This window comes from Pelophylax lessonae, assembly GCF_965119305.1.
Source record: "Pelophylax lessonae genome assembly, chromosome: 1".
NCBI classification, from domain to species: domain Eukaryota; kingdom Metazoa; phylum Chordata; class Amphibia; order Anura; family Ranidae; genus Pelophylax; species Pelophylax lessonae.
In genome coordinates, this window is record NC_138768.1 from 175,404,359 (window position 1) to 175,424,025 (window position 19,667).

The window sequence follows — 19,667 nt, forward strand, 5'->3', positions numbered from 1 at the left end:
CAGGCTGGCTGCTTTTGCAGGTTTAGCCGTGGAAACATTAAAAATAAGTGTTTATGCTGTTTAACCTCTTCGCTCCGAGCACACACAAATATGCAGCTTCTCGGTGGCCGGGCCTTGGCGCCAAGCGGCCGCATATTTGCATGCAATAGCACCGATAGATCTGTGCCAAGAGTGCGTGCTCCCTGGACAGTTTACAATAGGTAACGGAAAGCTACCATTGGCTGCTTGCGATTGGGAACTTTCTGATCATGTGACAGCCATTAACGGCATGAATCTGATTATAATCCCCGCTTCCCTGCATTCCAAACTCCTTAATGGGCTGGCAGGCACCAGCTCAAAGGGGCTAAATTTCAGTAATACTATTTCAACTGTTCTGCGCATTCTCAGTTGCTCTCTATTTTTAGGCACTGCAGAGTATGTAGAGGTTGATCTGCTGACAGCCTTAAAGCTGAGTTCCACCCTAATTTTATATAAAAGGTGTAGTAGCGCCAAACACTGTAACTAGATATTAAACAATGTAGAGTGTCCACAATAAGTCCCAACAGTCCAAGAGAGATGAGAAGTAGTGGAGACCAATTCCCAATATCAGAGCCGTGCGGATGAAAAGAAGCCAACACCCAAGCGTGGAAATATGCCAACTGCTTACCAGATATTAGATGGATATGGGCGATGCAATAAACTCAAATTGGGCCATCAATGACAGACAGTGCCAACGGTATAACTCATCAATTCCCAGTGTCTCAACAGATCATGGTTAAGGGCAATGAAGGCTCAAATCGTACCACCAGACAGAGTAATGATCTCAGCAATATTCAATTCACCTCAAAAGAAAGGGGCAGGACATAGTGCAGACTGTACAAACTCAGGTTTAATAAATGCATAAAAATATACTCACACAAAGGTGAATGTATACAGGCATAGTAAATAAGTAAAAACCGCGGTATTGGTGGCGTGCTGCTCGTTCCGGATCACCTGACGCGTGTCGTCAAGGAAGTGACATCATCAGAGGTGGACCGGATGTACACGGCAGCACGCATATAAAAGGACAAACCGGAAATGACGTATGCGGATGTAAACCGCAAGTGCGTTCCACTTGGTCATCAGCCGGAACCGGAAGTGACGCACGCGGAAAACATCCGTCAATGCGTTCCATCGGGTTCCACCGGCCGGAAATAGCCTATGACAGCTATAATAAGTTTCTGTAACCATAATTATAGGAGTGATTGTGTGCTCAACCAACCAGACACAATCACTCCAAACAGCCGGTGCTGATAGGACAAAAAAGGAAAAAAAGAAAGAAAAAAACTACCAGCATGGACAAAAACAGAGATCAAGTGGAAGGCACATAAAACAGTTGCATGCTATGCAATTTTTCTATGCAAGAGAAGATCTATACCTCTCAAATAATAAAAAAATGCCATTAAACACATATAACACTGGATATGAAATTAACCCACTCAAGGTCATATAAATATCCCATAAATGATAAAACATTGTAGAAGAGGACGGAGGATATGAAAAAACTAATAAAATAAAATAAGATAAAATACATCACTAAAAGATCCTCAGAAATAATGATGTCCAAAATAATTAACTGTTATTAATGTAACAGTTCACATCCCACTCAACATTCAGCCCCCATGGAGAGTAAGTCCTCATATTGAAAATCCACCGAGTTTCGAGACGGGAAATTTCCCGGTGGACATGGCTTCCTCTCCAATGGGGGGTGAATTTGTCGATCCCCCAGATCTTAGTACCCACAGGGTTTTTGTCGTGGCAATTGGCGTAATGCCTTGAAACGCTATGGTTGGGAAAACCCTTTCTGATATTTTTGATATGTTCCCTCACCCTCACTGTCAATGTCCTCTTGGTGCGGCCTATATATTGTAGGCCGCACGGACATTGCAGGAGGTAGACCACATTATTGGAGGAACAACCAATGAAGGGTTTGATGGGGTGTGTCTTGGAGGTAGCCGTAGATGTAACCTCGCAGAATTTTCTACCAGTAAGAGAATTTACTTTACATACCGAGCACTTCCTACATGGATAGTAGCCAGTCAAGGTATGAAAGAAAGGTAACCGTTCAGGCTTGTCGAGAACGTTCGGAGCAATCTGGAGACGCAAAGGCTCAACACCCCTGAACACAACTGGTGGAACTTCAGGTAGTTGAGGGCCCAGTACCTTGTCGTTTTGGAGAACCCTCCAATGTTTTTTAAAAATACGTTTCACGTCTCCAAACTGCTTTGAATAGGTGGTGATGAAGGAAAAGGCAAAGCGATTGGAATCTGCTTGTTGTTTAGGCTGCTTATGTAATAAAGTAGACCTGTCAACGTTCTCAACATCATACAACACCTTATCCAAATTGCTCTCATCATATCCCTTATCGAGAAACTTATCCCTCAGCATTAGAGCTTGACTGTGATAACTTTCTTTGCTAGTACAATTGCGACGAAGTCGTAAAAACTGACTCCGAGGTACCGATCGCAACCATGAGGGATGGTGACAACTTCCCTGTTCGATGTAACCGTTACGGTCGGTCGGTTTGAAGAAAGTGCTTGTCACAATTGTGCTATCCTTAATCTCTATTGATAAGTCAAGGAAATTAATCTTGCTATCACTAACCTCATGCTGAAGGACAATCCCCAGAGCGTTGGAATTGAGGTCATTAATAAAATCGTCCAAAGATAATCTGTCGCCATCCCATAGGAGGAGGACGTCATCAATGTAACGCCTCCAAAAGACCAGTTCGGGTCTAGGCCGGCCATAGATGACGTCCTCCTCCCACTTGGCCATAAACAGATTAGCCATGCTCGGTGCATATTTGGCACCCATGGCGACCCCTCTCTTTTGTAGAAAGAAGGAGCCGCCAAACCAAAAGTAATTATGTTGCATGGCAAATGTGAGTAAGGACAAAATAAACTCTCTCTGTACTGAAACCAAAGAGTCGTCCCTCTCCAAAAAAGTCTGGACGGCTTGTTGCCCATGTTCATGGGAAATAATAGTATACAAGGAGGTGACATCTGCTGTGGCCAGCAGATATCCCTCCTTCCACTCTATATGCTCTAATAAATTCAGAACTTGTGTAGAATCTCTTAAATAAGAGGGGGTGTTGGTAACAATCGGTTGTAAGTACCCGTCTATATACCTCCCTATCCTACTAGTGACGGAATCTATTCCGCTCACTATGGGGCGCCCAGGTGGATTGAGGGAGTTCTTATACACCTTAGGGAGGTAATATAGAACGGGCACTCTCGGGGCAACCGGGACCAAAAAAGACCTCTCCTTCTTATTCAGAATTTTGTCCTGAAATCCCTGTTCAACTAGGGCAGATAAATCTTTCTTGAACCTATTCGTAGGGTCATAAAGAAGTGGACTATAGGTATCCGCATCAGAAAGCAATCTGTTCATCTCCGCATAATAAGAGGATTTGTCAAGGACAACTATCCCCCCCCCCCCCCTTATCAGCGGGCCTGACAACTATGTCGTTCCTTTTTTTGAGGGATTTGAGGCCCTCATTGAAACGGAACTCATTTCTGTCATTCCTGACTTGTAAGGCCTCAACATCCTTAAGGACCAAGTCCTTAAAGACACTAATAGATGGTGCCACAAACCCAGGAGGGTTGAAGAGTGAGGCATTGGCAAGTCCTGAATGCCTAATGCCTCCATTAACAAGCCTATTATCTCTAATAGGTTTGGACATAACATATCTTTTGATATTTATCTTACGGATGTACTTCTGTACATCCATAAAAAGACCAAACCTATCAAGGGGTTTAGTAGTAGCAAATTTCAAACCATGTCCAAGGACCAATTTCTCGTTATCGGTAAGGGTAGCAGAACTCAGATTAAAAATACCAGCATCTCTCAATGCCTTTTTCTTTTTTTGTCTGGTCCGCCTCCCCCCTCTGGTCCCTCTTTTTGTTTTCCATCCTGTTTCCTGTTTAGACTGGGGTTGAAAAAATCCCCCTGAGATCCTTGTTGCTGCACCCCTCGTCCACCACCGTTCCACTGGTTGGTGTACTGTGGGTGATTGGTGATGTATCTATCGTCATAATAGTCATCATCACGATCTAAAGGGGCGAAACGATTTTGTGATGACCAATCGTCTCTACGTGGTGTGCCATAGCTGTTATGGCCGTGACGGTAATTATTCTGCTCCTGATAATAGCCGTTACGTTGATAATCTGCAGATTGGGGATTATTAGGGGGTCTATTGCCCTTGCCCCTTTTGTTTTTACCACGCCCCCTGCCTCTCCCCGGTATCTGTACCCATTCACGTTGAACAGGTGTCCGGGGAGTGCGGGGTGATGAAATCGTGGGAAGAAGGGGTTGTGAGAAGGAAACAGGAGCTGATGCAGTAGATAGACCTGCTGCCTCAGCTTGTAATGATTCCTGCTTTTTCTGCCATTTGAAAATGAGGTTGGACTTGTAATCGCCCAAATCCCTAAGGTACTTCTTTTTCTTTTTTATTTTTTGGTCCGATTCCTCCTTTTCGAGAACCTTTTTAAGGGCATTGGATCTATTAGTATATTCCAAACTCTCAGCGGAGGAAGCCATAGATGTTTTCAAAGACAGAATTTCCTCATCTAATCTGGTCAGTTTAACCCTTTTCCTGCTAACCAGAAACCTTAGCATGTTTAGCCCGGCATCATTAAAGTATTTAGCCCAGACTATTAGATCCTTCTCATCCTCCTGGGGGCTAATCTCCCACCGGAGGCTACGCGGGACCATACCCAATTCCAAATATTTATCCAGAAGGGCAATGTCCCATTTAGTATGTATTTCGGAAATCATGATGTTCTTCAATCTAAGGAAGGACCCTCCTAAGTCCGTCACAGAGGGTTCTTCCAAATCATTGAAGACACCCTAATTTTATACTTACCTCCATCTTCTCGCTCCGGGTCACCTGAAAAACAAATGGATAATCACATTTTTTTTTTTTTTTTTTTTACTTACCTCGTAGGGAAAAAAATATACTTACCTTACTTCCTTCTTCCTCGGCCGCGGCCCGTCGTCACTTCCTGGCTTTGCAATGATTCCTGGGAGCTGAACGTCATCGCTCCCAGGAATCATTGCGCCTGCACCGGCCTTGACGTCAGTTCCGGGGCGCGCGCGTCATTCCCTTTTAAACAGTTTCTGGGCATGCCCAGAAGCTGTGGAGGGATGACGCGCGCGCATCGGAAGTGATGGAGGGGCCGGCGCAGGGCATCGTGGGACCGAACAAGAAGGAGGACGCCGAAGAGGATCGCGCTGGCTTCAAGCTGCCCACACCTGAGATGGCAGCGCTGGACAAGACTTTTTCAAGGTAAGTATTTGTCCTAACAGGTAAGTGCAACCCGGGACAGATCAGAGGCTAGCCATTGTGGAATGCACTAGCCCTGACTGTCCCGGGGGTATTTTTAAAAAAAAAAAAAATTCCAGGGTGGAACTCCGCTTTAAAGCAGAATTAAACCCTCCTATCCTTTAAGGCCAAGAAATTATTTCTTTGCTTCCACTTGCATATTTTTTTCACATTTCCGTAAGTTAATACAGCTGCTATGAAGGTACTTTAGCAGGTTCTTTCGATACTCTCAAATTTACAATATCAAAGTGGTTGAAAAGACTCAAGGTTTTTTACCTTCATTTATTCTATGCATAAAGGTAAAAACCCTTCTGTGTGCAGCCCCCCTAATACTTACCTGATTCCCATCTCAATCCAGCGATGTGCCCGAGAGCAGCGGCTCTCCTGGGTCTCTTCCTCCAAATTGGCTGAGACAGCAACGCGAGCCATTGGCAGATTCTGCTTTTAATCACAGCCAGTGAGCCAATGAGGAAAAAACGGGGTGGGGCCGAGCTGTGTGTGGGTATGGACACAGAGCAGCGGCCCAGGACCTCTCATAGTAACCCACTTGCTTTGAGAGGAGTGTCGGGCCTGCTCTGTGCAAAATCATTGCACAGAGCAGTTAAGTATGACAGGTTTGTTAATAGAAAATAAATAAATCTACCTTTTAATATCAATTTAAGAATAATGAAACACTGGCAGTGCACTTGAAAATCCTAGTTATGTGCGTGTCACTCATTTTTTCAGTAAACATTTCTGTACTCACTATTGTTAAAATCCTCTGCCTCGTGTGTGCTGCTTTGAGAAACTTAATTGCATATAACTTATATATCAAATAAATTACTTCAGTGGAAAACGTTAAATTACAGCTTGCCAAAGTTTGAAGTAATGTGTAGTAGTGGGTAAGCAGACAAGTAAAGGAATGTTACCTCCAACTGCACATTAAATGGGTTTAATTATGGGCTATTAAACTTGAAAACTAATAGGGCGCAGCTGGAAAGGATATTTGAAGTGTGCACTAAATCCTCCTGACATCAAGTAAGTTAACATGTTTTTGCTGCAACTTCTGCATTTGATGTATAATGCAAAATGAGCTTATCGGTGCACTAATGTTGAAGAATTTTTATTTGAAATCTCATTTGTTTTTCTTTTAGTAGCAAGTTGTTTTTTTTCTGTGTGATAATCTGGTTACAGATCCATATTTGATATGGTCAGTACAGTTGCATTGCGGGGTGTTTTTTTTATATTTTTGTAACTGCATTCTTAGTTATGTTTTATTGTTTTTGGCGGTACTAAACACAAAATGAAAAATCGCATTATATTGCAGCTTACCAATCCTTCGATGTGGGGGCTACATTAGCTTTCCTTTTTTTTGGCTTTTCCCCGTTTTCACCTGCTGATCTGGCCAGTAACAACACACCACCTGTATTACAGTGCCTCCACTCTGTATGAAGCAGCATAGGAGGCACATTTGGACAGCAGCATTGCCAGTGTGGGGGGAATGGAGTTGTAAATGTACCGTACTAGCAGATTTAAATATACTAACAAATTGAAGCTGAACCCCAGCTAATAATTAATAGGCTATTACAGCAAACAAGTTTTTTATTTGGGGGGGGGGGGGTTGTAATGGTTTTACATAAAGAAATAAAAGTGGATCATTGTAAGTACCCCGGCTAGTGTTAAATGGTTTGTTTCCTCCTTGTAACTGACACATCTGCAGGAGAGCTTGTTCTTTTGAAAAACGACAAACTTAGTGGCTGGATCACCAGATGAAATTAGAAAAAAAGAATGCCTAAATAAGAAAAATAAAGCAGCCATCACATCTAAGAATTGGAAAGCTGCAATATGGTAAATGTTTCTTTTTTGGAATTAATACTGCTTTAACCACCCCCCCACCTGCCGTATAGGGAATTGACAGCTTTGGTTTTATTGTTCTGGGACGACGTCATATGATCTCCATGATTAGTTATATGGTAAATGTGTGTTTCCACTAAGTGGGAAAACAAAAGGAAAATTGATGTAGAAAAATTAAATTATTGGTTCAGAGTCGATTGCGTCTGGAAAATGCCAAGTTTTAAATGGGTAAACAACAAGCTTACAGTATCAAGAAAATAAAGGAGAAAAAAAAAACTAAAGTTAGTATTTTATGCATGGTTTGAAGAAGCAAAACTAGAAACTGTGCAACTTGAAAGCAGTCAACAGGAATTTTATTTCCTTATGTAGTTGGCAGCCTTTTTTTTTTATTCTGCTAAATGGGTATATTTTGTATGACTTTATGGTAAAGTTTACATGCATACATGAACCTTGTTGGCCGCCGCCACTGCTCAGGACTGCCTGTGTATATCAACAATGTGTAAAATAGCTGCACTGCAGATTACACACTATTGATGTTTCCTTGTTGTCCCTGAATAAATAATTTATGTGGTGGCAATGACTTCTGTCTCCATTCCTTTGGCCAGTGTCATTTTGCGCATTCGCTGCTGAATGAATGACCCAGGACCGACATGTTAACATCAGTAATGTTGAAATATCTGTGTTGACATTTACACGTTAGCCTGGGGCAGCGGTAGTGGCCAACAGGGAACACTTATGTTGTACGTATGTAAGCGTTAGCACAAGCGGCTCATTCAAAACCAGTGTGTATCAATAAGAACTTGTTGTAATTGGCACCAATTATACATTTTTGATTTTTGTGTGTTGGCCCTGAGCAAGGGTGGTGACTAGTAGGGTACATCTATGCTGTATGTATGTAAATGTTAGCACAAGAGTTGCATACTGTATGTACAGCGTACAGACAGGTTTTATACAGGATATTGCTGAGCAAGAGCCCACATTGTCTCTTATGCTCTCTGTGCATGAGCTCTAAATGTTTAAAAAATATATATATATATATTTTTTTGTAGGAGAAACCTATTCGTTCGTTCATTTTTTTAACTCTCTAAATGAAGAGGAAAAATGACCAACTATCTGTCCTGTCCACCCCCAAGGCTAAACAGTTGGCCCCTGTCACTAATCCAGCACTTTCTCAGCTCTTGAAACACTCACCTCTGCTTTCACTGGAGAAACTGAGGGCACTGGAGTCATAGGAGAAGGGAGCAGGGACATGGCTTGCCAACTCTGTGTATCTATAGATGCACACAGCCAGGCTCAGGAACACGCATGCACTGGTGCCTCCTTAGCACTTGGCTTGCTAAAGAGGCACCCAGAGGAAGGAATCAATCAATATTTTTGCATAAGATTAAACCCTTTTTTCCTTCGTTCATTGACGGACACATCTCCTGTCATTCTTGACCATTGGGTTATACTGCCCTCTACAGGAGGAGGACACTAGGCAGAAAAAACTTCTGGCTACACCCATGGGCAGTCAAAGGGGTGTTATACTCCCTCACTCTGCTATAGTCACTCAGTTTTTTTTCTGCTTAGTTAGGAGAAAGGACCTAGTTCCTTTCTGGGATCTTTGGTCCTGGCAAATTTTTCCTTCAGGATTTTTCCTTTGAGATCTACTATCAACTGCTAGACTTGACAGCGGGCTGGATAATCTAGATCCAGTGGTCAACCCAGCGAGCGCGCACAGACATTAGCTCCGCTTTAAGTCAGCGCAACATAGCCCCACTGGACGCGGGCTGGCCCTGCGAGTTAAACGTCTCGCGAGGTCGCAGACGACCTGGCCTCGGCCTGAGTCTCAGCGTTCCTCCTGGCAGACAGCTCCCCCCATTGCTCTCCCCCCTCTGCCCCTAGAGGGTTTTGGGGAGGACACAGGCCCTTCCTTGGGACAGTTGGACCCCCTTCTTCCCCTCCTTCTCGCAGGCACCTCCCCCTTTTTTTTTGCCGAGTCCACCAGCCTGCCCCCCCTCCCCATACACTGGGGCTGTTTGGGTGGTCTGGTCTTGGCCTGGAATGGGGGCAGGGCGCTATCTGGCAATAGGGGCAGGGGGTGCGCCACCAGGGAACGGACGGTCAACTGTGCGGGGGGGTGGTATTGTACCTGGTGGGGGGCTCCTGCCAGGGCCCACCATCCTGCCTGGATCTGTCCTTGAGGCATACTCCCATTTCTGGGACCCTGTACAGTGGTGATCGAAAGTTTGGCACCCTAGGTAAAAATTTGTATTAATGTGCATAAAGAAGCCAAGGAAAGATGGAAAAATCTCCAAAAGGCATCAAATTGCACTGGGGTGAAGAAATGGTCATACGGCCATCAGAGCCATAGAGATACGCACCCAGACCAGCAGCCACCATTACCCGACAGGCAATTAGCCATAACTTTGAGGGCCAACAGCTGCTATACATACTTCCCCAGGCTCTGCACAAGTCCCCTACACCAGCAAGATACCTCGCAAACAGACATCCATCCATCCATCCCACTGCAGCAGGAGAGACATATCAGCAGCTTAACCACTCATGACACAGGAGGGGTGAAAAAACGGCAATCATGCCGTCAGAGAAACAGGTATACATGCCAAAATCTCTGCCCTAAATCCCCACATCCTGTTGATGCACTTTACACGATCGGTCTAACGACCATCCCGCAGCCATACACTGCAATTACCTCTCCCTACCACCATCCCTCATACCGCTGCAGCCATCTTGTGGCTTTTTGTTTTACCCCCCACCCCCCTCCCTTGTATGACTGAGCACACTATCCACTTATCCTTTTTGGATTGATCCCACGACACGTTCGTGCATCCACTCAGCCATCTTGAACGGATCCACACCGCCCCAGGAGTATATCAAGAACATACCACTTTATTACAATTGATGGGATATATATGTTAATGCATACTTGATATTACCATTACTGTGTACCGGCCGGTTTTTGCTATTATCTGTCTATATGTCATGTTTGTCTTGTTTCATGTCGTCTCCACTGGTTGAAACAATTTGTTACTTGCACGGTTGTATATCGATACACTCAAAACTTTTTATAATAAACATCTATGAGCACATTATTACATGTGCCCCGTTTCATTCATAGCTGACAAAATAACCTACTACCATTCTCTAGCCTATGCAGAATATCTTCTTATATGCTAGTTTTGGTTTAGTCAGCAACCCACACACACACACAGAGGGGCAGACTCATAGATCCCATCCCATGCCATTACTCCAACCAACCACCTTTATATGAATCAAATTGCACTAAGGCATCAAATTACAGATTAGACATTCTTATAATATGTCAACAAAAGTTAGATTTTATTTCCATCATTGACACTTTCAAAATTACAGAAAACAAAAAAAAAAAAAATGGCGTCTGCAAAAGTTTGGGCACCCTGCAGAATTTATAACATGCACTGCCCCCTTTGCAAGGCTGAGACCTGCCCGTGTCATGGATTGTTCTCAATCATCGACTGGGAAAACCAGGTGATGTCAATCTCAAAGGTTTTAAATGCCCAGACTCATATGACCTTGCCCCAACAATCAGCACCATGGAATCTTCTAAGCAGTTGTCTAGAAAACTGAAACTGAAAATAGTTGACGCTCACAAAGCTGGAGAAGACTATAAGAAGATAGCAAAGCGTTTTCAGATGTCAATATCCTCTGTTCGGAATGTAATTAAGAAAGAGCAGTCATCCGGAGATTCCACTGCTTACGCTGTCCCAGAAGGTGGCCTTTTTGCTGGCTATCACCTCTGCGCGCAAGGTGTCGGAACTGGCGGCGTTATCCTGTCCACCTTATATGGAAATTCACAAGGATAAAGTGGTGCTTCGCTCCTGTCCGTCATTCCTTCCTAAGATGTTTTCTGACTTTCATTTGAATTAAGACATTGTGCTGCCTTCCCTGTGTCCCAGGTGTAAAAATCTGAAGGAAATTGCCTTGCATGCCTTGGATGTGGTCCGGTCAATTAGGGTGTACTTGGCAGCTACCAAGTTTTTCAGGAAGTCAGACTCTATTTGTGCTCACGGATGGACCTTGCAAAGGGTTGTCCGCTTCCTCTGCGACCATTTCCAGATGGATTAGACAGACAGTGGTTCAGGGCTATTCCATCAGGGGTCCGGTTCCTCCTTTCCCTGTCAAGGCGCACTCTACTAGGGAGCTTAGTGCCTCCTGGGCCTTCCGTCAGGCATTAGTAACACAGGTTTGCAAGGTGGCCACCTGGTCGTCGGTGCACACTTTTACAAAGTTTTATAAAGTTAATGTGTTGGCATCTGCGGATGCTTCCTTTGGCCACAAGGTTTTGCAGGCTGCTGTTTAGGAGGACTTGATCCTCTTTTAGGGTGTATTTTTTTCAGGTGTGCTCCAGTTGTTTTGGTTGAGCCCCTATGTGGCCTGGTTGACTAATGTTTAGCCTTGGGAAATTTTTTTGCTGTTTCACACCCCTCATGTTTAAAACTGCTTTGATAGGAACTGTGTCCGTCAGTGGACGAAAGAGAAAATGAGATTTTTGACTTACCATAAAATCCATTTCTCTGATGTTCATTGACGGACACAGCACCCACCCCTCTGTGGAGTTTTAATTCTCCTGACACTGCTTGTAACAAAACTGAGTGACTAAAGCAGGGAGAGGGAGTATATCCCCTGGGACTGCCCATAGGTGTAGTCAGACGTTTTTTCTGCCTAGTGGCCTACTCCTGTAGGGGGCAGTATAACCCAATAGTCAAGAATGACAGGAGCTGTGTCCGTCAATGAACATAAGATATATATATATATATATATATATTCTTTAGTATCACTATAAAGTTTATCTAGACCCAAGATCACACATTTACAGCATTGCAGCTCATCAGTGCTTAAAGCGGAGTTCTACCTAAAACCAAAACAAATACATAAAAATACCCCCGGGACAGTCAGGGCTAGTGCATTCCACAATGGATAGCCTCTGAACTGTCCCGGGTTGCACTTACCTGCAAGAAGAAATACTTACCTTGAAAATGTCTTGTCCAGCGCTGCCATCTCAGGTGTGGGCAGCTTGAAGCCAGCGCGATCCTCTTCTGTGTCCTCTTCCGTCCCACGATGCACTACACCGGCCCCGCCGTCACTTCTGGGGCTGCAGCGTCATCCCTGCACAGCTTCTGGGCATGCCCTGAAGCTGTTTAGCAAGGTATGACGGCGCCTGCACCGGAACTGACGTCGGGGCCGGTGCAGGCGCATTGATTCCTGGGAGCGATGACGTTCAGCTCCCAGGAATCATTGCAAGCCAGGAAGTGACGACTCGCCGTGGCCGTCGTGTGGAGGAAGAGGAAGTAAGCTAAGTATATTATCTTCTAAACAAGGTAAGTACAAAAAAGAAAACAAAATTGCGATTATCCATTTGTTTTTCAGGTGACCCGGAGCAAGAAGATGGACGGAATTTGCATTTTAGGGTGGAACTCCGCTTTAAATGTGGCAAATACATCAGTTTTCTATTTTCTACATGTTTTTTTTTTCCTATATTTTACCCCGGAATCCTGCCATTCACTCACTTCTGTCCTAGGGTGACAACTGAGCAGCATTAAACGCATTGTTAAATGCAGCGTGAGTGTGTGCTAGGACTACATACTACCTCCGTCCCTTCTCCATATTAGGTGTAGGTATTTTGTAGTCCAGAGAGCACGGAACAATGCTAACTGTATGCTAACTAAGGTTATTAGCTCACAACATGTCTGGCTTGATAAACTTCTTTTTTTTTTTTTTTTCAGTTTTTGAACAAATATACCAAAATGCTTTTAGTAGTATATGTAACAGACTAAAGGGCAGCAAAAAACAGAAATGTAATGTTGGTAAACACATACACTTTAAAGGTTGAAAAAAGCGTGTATTTTGAATAAACCAGATTTCATATACAAAATAATTCAGTGTCTGAGAAATACATTTTCTTTTTCCATCAGGACGATATAGTTCAGAGAGTGACGTTTGGAGTTTTGGCATTCTTCTATGGGAAACCTTCAGTCTGGGAGTGTGTCCTTACCCAGGAATGACCAATCAGCAAGCACGGGAACAAGTAGAAAAAGGTAAAGTACAGTGTTTAATATTAAAGTTTACTGTTTTTAACCCAGAGCAGTTTTTCAGATAGTGAGTACTGAAGCAGTTGCCACAAGCTTTGGATGTACATTAAAGTGAAACTGTGCTCAAATCATGAACAATAAAGTATTTACATATTATAACAAGAAGTAAAAGCTCATTTTATTTTTGTTTCCGTAATCCAGTGGTGGTCAGATACCTTGATATAGGGGGCCTCAAGTGTGGCTGCTGACTTTACCCAAGGGCTGCACGTAATATTCAGTAAATGCATTGCAACAGAAAGGTGTCTGCAATCATACAATGAGATAGTCCTAGACCAGTGTTTTTCAACTCCGGTCCTCAAGGCACACTAACGGGCCAGATTTTAAGTATTGCCTTGGGGAGATGCAGACTAGAATACTGCAATCACTGAGCAGCAAATTATATCACCTGTGATGTATTTCAGTTTTCTTGCAAACCTGGCCTGTTAGTGTGCCCTGAGGACCGGAGTTGAGAAACACCGTCCTAGACTACAGACAAACTACAAAAATAGCAGGAGACTGCAGATATGCTATAGGAGTTGTTGGAGACATGGGATATGCTTCAGAAGACAGCCATAGACTGTAGATACATTACATGAGACTACTAGAGATTATTGCTATTACAGTAAAACGCTTCCACAATTGTGTTCTCTACAGCCCCCTAAATTTACTTGTGCAACATTTAATGTTTATTTTCATACCCTCAATCATAAAAGATAATAGTAAAAGAAAACCTAGAAAGAGAAAACGGATAGAATAGAAAACATGTATACAAAGATGGTGCCAAAGAAACAAACCAATTTACCAGTGGAAGGTAGTCTAAATAATATCTTCCCTTCGCTGGCTTGGGTAATCGCCAAACACAGACTGTTGTCTGCTAGGGTTCCAAGGGTCAACACAGTAAGTGTCAAAGGGATATAGATTTTTCACCAGGGCTAAAAGAATTGTACAGAAATTCGTTTTCAAAATTCACAACATAGGTCTTAAAGTCTTAGCTTTTTTTCTATGAGGGCAAAGCTTGGTGTTTGTCAGCCTTCTAAAGTAAGCCACTAGCAACTGTTTCTAAGCTGTAAGAAACGGACCCAAAGCAAACTTTGGAGTCTTTGTTGTGATCTTTGAGAATGAATAACTTCACCTTAAAAACTACTATACAGGTCAGTGATGTCTTGTTTACTGCTTATTAGGACAAAGTAAATAATGTAACGCCCATAAACTGGGCGCAGGTACACTTTAAAGATACACAGAGCTTATATGAAGATATTTGAAAGTAGGTTAGAATTAGGGTAAATAGAGTTCAAGCAAAAACTCTCCATTTTGTTTTGAATAAAGGCTGATCAAGGCATTATGCTGGGTAACCATTTTCTTACCTTCAGAGGCTCTAATATGCAATGGGTATAGAAAAGAATCACCCGCCTTTAAAATAAGCACATTTTATTGCTTTGCAGCCTGAAATAAAGACACAGGTTTTGTTTTAACCAGCTGTATTTACTCAGTGCAACTTATAACATCCAAGTGAAAGATATAACACCAACATGTCAGGAAAAAAAAAATCAAAAAACAATCACTGGGGGAAAAAAGATCACCCCGTTCCTAAAAATGACTTGCAAACTCAATCAGGTGCAGCAAATCACCCTCTCAATGGCACACAAAGCCATTTGACTTTCAACTGTCATCAGCTGTGTTCATTTTGATTACCTTAGTATGAAAAGAGCTTTCCTGGAGCATTATAATCCCTGGTAGTGCAACTGAAGCAGACAATCAGCTATGGGTGGCAAGGCATTGTCAAAAGATATCTGGGATAAATTTGTGGACAGGCACAAGTCAGGAGATGGATACAAAAAAAACTCAGACTTTCAATGCCTAGAAGAAAAGTGAAATCCATTATTAAGAAGTGGAATATATTTGGTACAGCGCAAACCCTCACTGGACTAGTACGCTGCGCCAAACTGGATGAAAGAGCCAGTAGGAACCTGGGCAGAGAGGATACCAAGAGGCCTACAGCAACTCTGAAGCAGTTGCAGGAAGTTATGACAAAGGGTGTTCATTGTGTGCACACGACAACAATATCACAAATTTCCCACAAATGTGGCTTGTATGGGAGGATTGCAAGGAAAAAGGTACTCCTCAAGAAAGGCCACATTCAGTCACCACTGAGCTTTGCCAGAAGATTCTGAGGCCACATGGAAAGAGGTGTTCTGGCCAGAAGAGACTAAAACTGAATTTTTTGGCCTCAACACCAAACTATATAGCTGGTGGAAATCCAATACAACTCACCATCCAGATAACACCTTTCCTATAGTAAAGCATGTAAGTGGTAATATCCTGTTATGGGGGTGTTTTTCTGCAGCAGGGACTCAAGCACGTGTCAGGATAGAAGGAAAAATGGATTGGGCAAAATACCGTCCAATTCTTGAGGAAAATCTACTTCCCTCTGCCAGAAAGTTGTTGATGGGAAGAAGGTTTACCTTCCAACATGACAATGAGCCAAAGTACACAGCAAAAATGACCACACAGTGGTTGAAGGAGAAAAAGGTGAATGTCCTTGCATGGCCTATTCAAAGCCCACACTTAAACCCCATGGAAAATCTGTGGAATGGTTTGAAGACTCCAGTCCACAAATGTCACCATCAAATTTAACTTGACTTGAGCAGTTCTGCAAAGAAGAGTGAGCAAATATTACAAAGTCTAGATGTGCAAAGTTAGTAGAGACAAATCCTAAAGGACTAAAGGCTGTATGTAATTAAAGCTAAAGGTGTTTCAACAAAATACTGACACCTTTACTGAACCTTTTTCCAACTCTGTGATTCTGTTTTGGATTTTTTTTTTTTTTTTCTGACATGGTATTAGATCATTTACTTGGATGCTATAAGTTGCACTAATTAAATACATTTTAGGTTGCAACATAATGTGACTATTTTAAAGGGGGTAGGCTGCTGAAAGTTCTGCTACTGCTTTTATAAATTACAGTGTAAAGAGATCCTTAAAAAAAAAAAAAAAAAAAATGATATTCAAGTTTGTATTCTTAACTCAAGTACCTTCTATTGTTTTCAGCCTTCTCCAAATCTCCAAATTCCTTTTTTGTTTAATTGTTTTGCTACTGTGGTCCTGCTCCCTGTTATAGGGTGGCTATGTTTGTTCTCCATGATCTCGTATGTAAGAACGTAGTTACCCTCTATTACCTGTTCCTGAAATTGACTATAGAATGTGAAGGGTGCCTAGTGCATGATTGCAACTAACAGCATTGCTTGTTCTAAAAAAAATGGTGGTGAGATATAAAAGGATATGTTCTGGAGCTCATGAAAGGCTTTTTAGGGAGGCAAAAAAACACAGTAAGAAGCTATTTAATGAAAATATGGCCATTAAATAGTGGATGTGTATTGATTATTTTTGAGAGAATAAGGCTGCTGTTTAGAGTCACTTTAAGGGACCGTCTTTAATCTCCTTTAAGGAGTTCTCTGTGTACTCTGCCTTATCAGTGATTGGTCGATTTCCCTAGTCGAGAGAGCGCATCATCATGGGTGGTGTTGAGCAGTACCTTCCAGACCTAGAAAGGATGGAAGGTCACAGCCTCAGTCTCTCCTGAAAAAGTCTCTGGATGAGACATAGGCATTTATTTGTGCTCTGGGTTCTGCCAACCTAGGTGAGCATGGCTTTGTTGCCCTAGGACATTAAGTATTCCTCCTCTGTAGAGTTAATAGGAGATATAGAAGAGTCATTGACCCTCAGAGTAAACAGAAATCACAGTTCTATCACAATGTGAGACCTGTATTTGAACTTTAAAATTGAGGATCACTGTTTGGTTTACACAGAATGTTTTAGTAAAGAAAACTCCGAAGTTGATTACACAGTGTGTAGATCTTGATATCTCTTTACACACCTGATCTAGAGAAAATGCAATTTCTTTAAAAAGGGAAATTGACTTATTCAGGCTATAGAAAAGAAGAGAGTGCAGAGTTGGTCAGGAGCACTGGAAAGCCCCAAGGGCCAGAGAGCTAGGGTGGCCTTCATATTGGGAATTTGATATTGTCTTCCTCCCAGAAAAGCACATAGAGAGAGATGAAAATGCTGTTCACTAGTGATATAATGTCCATAATCAGCTGGAAAGGCTGTAGGGAAGGGATGGCAAGCTTGAGAATTAGTGAAGTTCTGTCCATGGCAAAGAAAAGCACACCAGGAGGGGAATGGCCTAGGAGTTTGTAAGACCTAGAGAGCTACAGTGAGAGATGAATGCAGAGAAGAGTACGAAATCCTGGTCTGCTGTGTCCTAGTTGCCAAAAAAGGTTGTATGTGCTGCAGGATAGAACTATATAGTATAGTAATGTGTTCCAGTAACTGTATTATTGACTTTTAGGTCCAGAATCATACAAGTTTAGGTATTTGCCTTCATCTTCAGCACAGGGGTATCTTGGATTTCAGAATGCCAAATGCACAGGTTACTGGTGATCTTTTTTTTTTACTGTATATTTCATTCTTAAAATGCTTTTGTTATTTACTTTTTAGGTTATCGAATGTCTGCTCCACAGAAGTGTCCAGAGGAAGTGTTCAAAATAATGCAGAGATGCTGGGAGTACAAGCCAGAGAATCGCCCAAAGTTCATTGAGATGCAAAAAGAGCTGGCTGCCATAAAAAAGAAAATAACATAGTATCCAGCCCACTGATGGACACTTATTTTGAAACATAGTAGTTCTGTTTGCCCAATTTGATAAACCACACTGCATTTACCAAATACTGCAATCATTCTCATGTTTAGCCAATCTGCATGTGCCTTTTTTCAAAACATTCATAAAATGCAGACCCTCCCTATACAGTAGTCCAACATTTTCTTCCTGTCATTAATATTGTGCAGCATTGACCAAAAACTCTTTATGAAGATAACTTGATCTAGGTTTTACATTAGTGAGTTAAGCTGGTCATACATGAAGAGAGACTGCTGTCTGAAAAATTAACTTTTCTTGTTGGCTAAAACTGTTTATAGACTGCCTTTCGCACTGCATAGTTTACATGAAGAATGAAGAGGGGCAGTCGTGTGCATTTGATCCTATTTAACAACTTGCTGTGCAGTTAATTCATGCAGGTGATTATAGGGTAGTCATGCAAGAGTCACGCAGGGAGGTTGCTTTACTAAAGGCAACAAGACTGTGTGCTGCAAGAGTGCATTTGCTCTAGATATGGGGGAAAGCTCTGCTGTTTTCTATCATTCAATCATGTACAAGCAAAAGTGCTGTTTTTTATTTTCCTTGCATGTGATTGAGTATTCTTTGCAATGTAAAGCTTTTACCTCATTTACTAAACTCTGGAGAAAGCACACAGTATATTTGCCTTTAGTAAATCAGACCCATTGTCTGGTTAGCTGACGTGTATTAAAAAACCCTTGGAAACCTGCATCAAATGCGAACGGTTCAAAAGACTAAATTTCCAGTCCATCCCCATTACTCTTTGCAACAGGGGTAAACTGATATTGAGTGTTACTTCCTAAGGTGATCTTGCCTGATTTGTGCATTGATGTAAATTGAATAGTATGTTCTTCTAATTGTTTAAAGCATATTACTAAGTTTCTTTGTGGGCCCTTAGGGACTTTTTTAAATTATTTTAACCACTTGTCGGCCGCTCACATTGAGGGTACTGCGGCAAACTGGTTAGTTATCGTCCAGCGACGTAGACCTACGTCGCTGGATCCCGCCCCCTCTTGGCTGCGCGCGCCGCTGGAGGCTCACTCCCGCTGTATTCAGACACAGCGGGAGTCAGGCCAGGGGAGGAGAGGCGGTGATCACTGCTGCTCTTCCCCGATCGGCGGGGGTCGAGTGAGGAAATCCGCCCACTTGTGTAAACAAAGCGGGCGGATCACTTATGTGACATTACAGGATTCAGCATAGCTGAACCTGCGATCTGTGTCTGTGTCACACAATCCCCTCCCCCCCACACACGTCAGTAAGCATGAGGCATACATTTAACCCCTTGATCACCAATAAAGTTAACCCCTTCCCTGCCAGTGTCATTATTACAGTAACAGTGCGTATTTATAGCACTGATTACTGTAGTAATGTCACTGGTACCCCCAAAAATGTCAGTTCGGGGTCGGATCTGTCCGCCGCAATGTCGCAGCCCCGCAAAAAAAATCGCAGATCGCCGCCATTACTAGTAAAAAAAAAATAAACAATAAAAATGACAGATCTTTCCCGTAGTTAGTAAACGCGATAACTTTTTGCGCAAACCAATCAAAATACGCTTATTGTGTTTTTTTTTTTTTTACCAAAAATATGTAGCAGAAAACAAATTGGCCTAAAATGTTAAAAAATTTTGATTTTTAAATTTTTTTTGGGAATGTTATAGATCAGAATGTAAAAAATATTGTGTGTTTTTTTTTTTTTTTTTTTTTTCAAAATTGTCGC

At 42.4% G+C, this 19,667-nt stretch overlaps 1 protein-coding gene across 3 annotated transcripts in view; it reads left to right on the top strand.

Annotated features, from left to right (window-relative positions):
• Positions 1 to 18,352, top strand: part of FER (FER tyrosine kinase) — a 452,282-nt gene extending 433,930 nt beyond the window's left edge. For all 3 annotated transcript variants that reach the window (XM_082263755.1, XM_082263756.1, XM_082263757.1), the window contains 2 exons: positions 13,126 to 13,248; positions 17,779 to 18,352. In XM_082263755.1, coding sequence (XP_082119881.1) covers positions 13,126 to 13,248; positions 17,779 to 17,921 — 266 coding nt within the window. In that variant the 3' untranslated portion in view covers positions 17,922 to 18,352. The remainder of the gene's footprint in view (positions 1 to 13,125; positions 13,249 to 17,778) is intronic.
• The last annotated feature ends 1,315 nt before the right edge of the window (positions 18,353 to 19,667 follow it).